The sequence below is a fragment of the Lolium perenne genome, chromosome 3 (assembly GCF_019359855.2).
Source record: "Lolium perenne isolate Kyuss_39 chromosome 3, Kyuss_2.0, whole genome shotgun sequence".
Lineage (NCBI taxonomy): Eukaryota > Viridiplantae > Streptophyta > Magnoliopsida > Poales > Poaceae > Lolium > Lolium perenne.
The window spans coordinates 314,575,386-314,579,982 of record NC_067246.2 but is presented as its reverse complement, the minus strand read 5'-3'; the positions used below and the strand labels follow the sequence as shown (position 1 = coordinate 314,579,982).

The 4,597-nt window shown below is 49.7% G+C and overlaps 1 protein-coding gene across 1 annotated transcript; it reads right to left on the bottom strand.

Moving 5' to 3' along the window:
• Window positions 1–1,395: 1,395 nt before the first annotated feature.
• LOC127338841 (potassium transporter 6-like) lies at window positions 1,396–4,247 on the bottom strand. Its single transcript, XM_071827639.1, has 6 exons — window positions 4,056–4,247; window positions 3,496–3,964; window positions 3,360–3,410; window positions 3,002–3,262; window positions 2,824–2,876; window positions 1,396–2,729 (listed from the first exon to the last, which is right to left on the bottom strand). Exons 1-6 carry the CDS (start codon window positions 4,245–4,247, stop codon window positions 1,533–1,535), a joined length of 2,223 nt encoding a protein of 740 aa, XP_071683740.1. The 3' UTR covers window positions 1,396–1,532.
• Between the last annotated feature and the right edge of the window lie 350 nt (window positions 4,248–4,597).

The window sequence follows — 4,597 nt, the reverse complement described above, 5'->3', positions numbered from 1 at the left end:
CATGATTATAACCACTTATATATGAATCAATTGTGATGTAATATGAGTATATGACACAATAAACTACAAAGAACATAGATGCATCATCATGTACCTGGATTGGTGTCTTGTTGAAGTGACCCAAGTGAGAAATATAGCTCCCACACCTGAATAAACACGACCACAACACAACTTACAGACTCGGAACCACATTTACTTCTTGGATTTGATAGAGTTAGTCTGGTGGATAGTATGCAGGTGATAATGACTCCTGTCCGGCCACCCCACGCACCGGCTTCTCAACCACAACCATCTTGCAATATCAACAACGTCTAAACATCAAGAGCTCGGTCCTCTAGCATGGAAACATTTGTGGCTTTGGGATCCTCGGAGCTGCACCATGTCGAGGCACTTTTGAAATTTAGAGGAGGTGCACAAAACATTTATTTATTCCATCTCCATGAAGCTTAGAAAGATACTGGGTTGAGACCAACTGTGAGGGTGTGATGAACATCATGATGTTTCGAAGAAAAACTATTCCAATGTAAGGATGAAATATTCTGATGCTAGAAACAAATACTTAGTTTTTTCTCCCTTTTTAGCACTAATTAACGTTCAAGTTACTTCAAAAGTACTGTCCCCCTTCAACTTCTAAATTTGGATATGGCCCCATTTTCCTAATACCGTTTGGAATATAGCCATGCTGTGATGCAAGTAGAGTAGTATTCTCTTAGTTCACTTGCTAGAGTAGTACTTTTCACATGACGGAGCTTTACTTTCAACATCGAAGGAAACTAAGCCATGGATATCATTTTGGTTGTAAGTCCCATCTACACACGATTATCATTGGTATTCTGAACGTGAGGAAGGTGGAATTTTTGTACATGATCAAAGTTAATTGGTCTTGTGCAATGGGTTGTGGTTTGACGCCTTTGAACTGATGTGCATGCATAAGAACTAGAGTGTCTCATATATTTATTCCCTAGTTTCACATGAAGCTTCATTAGTTGCATGACTAATAAAAGTACCAATCCATATTCCTCCGCACAATTGCTGTGACGAATCCTAGTTGCATGGTTTTTACATGAAGCTTCCTTACTTGTATGACCAATAGAAAGATTATTCGCATTCCGTTGCACAAATATGGTGGTGAATCCCGCAACTTTACATTGTGGAATGCATGACAGGTGACAATCCCAATTTTTCTCCACAAATGTAATGACAACTCAAGCACAATTGTAATGAGCTTATACTACAGGCCTAAATATAAATAAGCAACTCCGAGTAAAGGTTGCAACAAGGTTTGCTGAGGTATCCCCGTAAAAGTAAAAAAGAACAACTAGCCTTTGAGATGTGAGAGGAAACTGAAAGTACAATATCAAAGCTGAATTAAGACGGATCGGTTGGAAATGGATAAAAAGAACCGGCAGCCCCTGAAAGAAGTTTGGCTACCAAATCACCAGTACAATCTAGTAGCGTAATATATTGAAGTTGGTGTTGTCTTACCAAGCTACAGATCTCTCAGTTTGGCTGAAATCAGCTACTACAATAATTCACTCTATCTTGTACCGATTTCCGACCTGTAGAGTTTTGTTGTAATCCATCTTGAGTGTGGCAACACCAGAATTGAAGTTTTTCTGCAGGAACCTGTACATGTGGTTGATGATAAAGCGCTTGAACCACCCTTGCTTCCCGCCACTCGCCGTCAGTATCGTCCTCCCGATCACGACGCTCACCCCCTTCCTGCGTGCCCGATCCATCATCGCCGCCTCCCCGGCGCCACCGGCGACGTCCTTGAGCGCGGCGACGATGGACTCCAGGAACTCGTCGCCCTCCATGTCCTGCTTGTCCATGTAGCCGTACTGCGCCACACACCTATACACCCCGGCGGGCACCTCGTCCACGGCGGCCACGAGGAACCGCTCCTCGGGGAGCACCGACGTCACCGGCAGCGTCCTGATGGTGACGAATACCAGCAGCTCGCGGAGGCACCCCGTGTGCTCCGCGTAGTGGCGCACGATGGGTGGCACGCCGTTCATGAGGTCCGTGAAGAAGAAGCACACCCCGGGCATGCGCGCGGACCTGGCGACGATCCCGGCGAGCTCATCACCGGTGATCATGTGGCCTGCCTCGTACTCGCTCTTCTTCTTCCGGCCATAGGTCCAGGACAGCGTGATCACAAGGAAGAATGCGGTGATGGCAAACGGCACCCACCCACCCTGCGCCATCTTGTTCATCAGCGAGCTCATGTACACGCCCTCGATGACCAGGTAGACCACGAAGAATGCGGCGGCATACAGGGCGTGCACCTTCCAGATCACCACCATGACCACCGTCATCAGCGCCGTGGTGATCAGCATCACCCAGATCACGGCGACCCCGAAGGCGTGGCCGATCTCCGGCCCGCCTTGGAAGCCGACGGTGATGAGGATGCAGAGGACCATGAGGAGGTAGTTCACCTCGGGGCAGTACACCTGGCCCTCGTACTTGTCGGAGGTGTGCCGCACGGTGGCGCGCGGGAAACAACCGAGGTTGATCGACTGTCGGATGATGGAGAAGCTGGCGGAGATGAGCGACTGGCTGGCGACGATGGCGGCCAGGGTGGAGACCACGAACATGGGCCAGAACAGGGGACCCGGGATGCTGCTGTAGAACGCCGTGCTTAGGTCGGCCGGGTTCTTGATCAGGTACGCTGCTTGGCCGGAGTACGCGAGGATCAGGGATGGGTACACCACTGTCGAGAACGCCGCCTGCAAATAGAAGATTGCAATGAACAAACTACAAAGGAAACTATACAATGGCACCATTTAATTTGCACCCAGGGGCCAGGGCTATAGAGTCTACCTGAATCGATGTCTTGTTGAAGTGACCCAAGTCAGCAAACATGGCTTCAGCACCTGATTAATTGGTCACAACACACCTTCAGATTCAGTACCACATTTAGTCTGAACTTCAGATTTGATATCCATTTTATGTTTTTCTTCAGATTTGATGATTTGAATTTAAGAACACGTGTGTTTACCGGTTATGCAGAGGATGATTGCTCCGAGTTGCTCCCATCCGGCGGCCCCGTTCCGGGCGAAGTAGTAGTAGATGTAATGCGGTGATGCGGCCTTGAGAACCGGCGGGTAGTACTTGATGATGTTGTAGAGCCCGATCATGGAGATGGATGCGAACCAGACGAGCATGATGGGGGAGAAGGAGAAGCTGACCCTGCTCGTGCCCAGCTGCTGGAAAAGGAAGAGGAGCAGCAGGATCACCACCGTCAGCATCACCACATGCTCTGCAAGTTGCAACCAAACAAGAATCCAACGTCAGACATGAGTCAAAGATAAACAGCAAGTCAGCAACTACAAAGTCTAGTAACTGAATCTTCCTACTTTGTTCGATCTTTGGCGATCTTGACTGTATTCCTTGAACAGCCGAGAGAACTGAACAAAAAGAGAGACAAAAATAAAATCAGCAACCTGAAGGAAAATAAATCAGGTGAAAGAAAAAAAAAGATTGTGCACGTACCTGAGATTGCCGGAGTTAGGGCGCCGTCGCCCATGATCATGCAGGTGCCGAGAAGGACGGTGTAGGTGACGCACGATTGCAGCGTCGTGCTGCGCTCCAGGAGCCTCTGCATCCATGACGGCTCTCTCTTCTTCTTGCTGTGGAACCTGAGGTGGAGATCTGACGGCAGCCGCGTGAGCTGCACCGGCATGCTGCCCTTGAAGTTGACGTGCTGCCGCAGGAGCGAGTAGATTGCGAAGGTGCCGCCCTCGCCGTGGTCGTCGGCGCGGAGGACGACGAGCACGTACTTGACGAGGCTCATGAGGGTGAGCGTCCAGAGGATGATGCTGAGGATTCCCAGGAAGTCGCGCTCGTCGGCGCCGGGGAGGACGACGGACGGGAAGACGTAGAGCGGCGACGTGCCCAGGTCGCCGTAGACGATGCCCAGGGACTGGAAGCTGAGCACCGCCGTCTGCCACGCCGTGAAAACCTGCATATCCAGCTTGCAAAATCTTGTCAAGATCTGCTCCATAATTAATATGTACCATTATTATTCACAAGCATACACACAAACGACGTGCCTGAGGAGTCCGGTGCCGCATCTTGTAGGCCTGGCTGAAGCTCATCGACCGACCACGCGCGGCGGCGGCGCCGTTCGTGTCGCCATTCTTTTCTTGCTCTCCGGTAAGGCCGCCCTGCGGATGGTCCTCACTGGCGCCGGAAGAGTTGATCTCAAGGACGACGTCGCCGTTCTCGTCGGCACGCCGCTCCATCGAGAGGCTAAGAGTCTAAGACCACCACCGTACCTCGCAAAGGGCAGGCTTCGCAGGGTATATATGTTCGATAACAGAAGGGATATATGGAACCATTCATCACAAACCGCGTGCCTAGATTTCCTCGTACGTATCCTGGCTGTACATGTTTGAACGCGCGCGTGTAGATAACCATATGCATTGCAGGTAATAACTAATTTCTAAAACAATATCGAGCTGTTTGAACCAACGCGCAGTAGTAATGACTTGCCTTATCTTTTAGAGGTGTACGTACTAGTATTGAACTATTGATTATTTTGCACCACTGGCATACGGTACCTATATATGCAAATATTGTACTAACATGATTC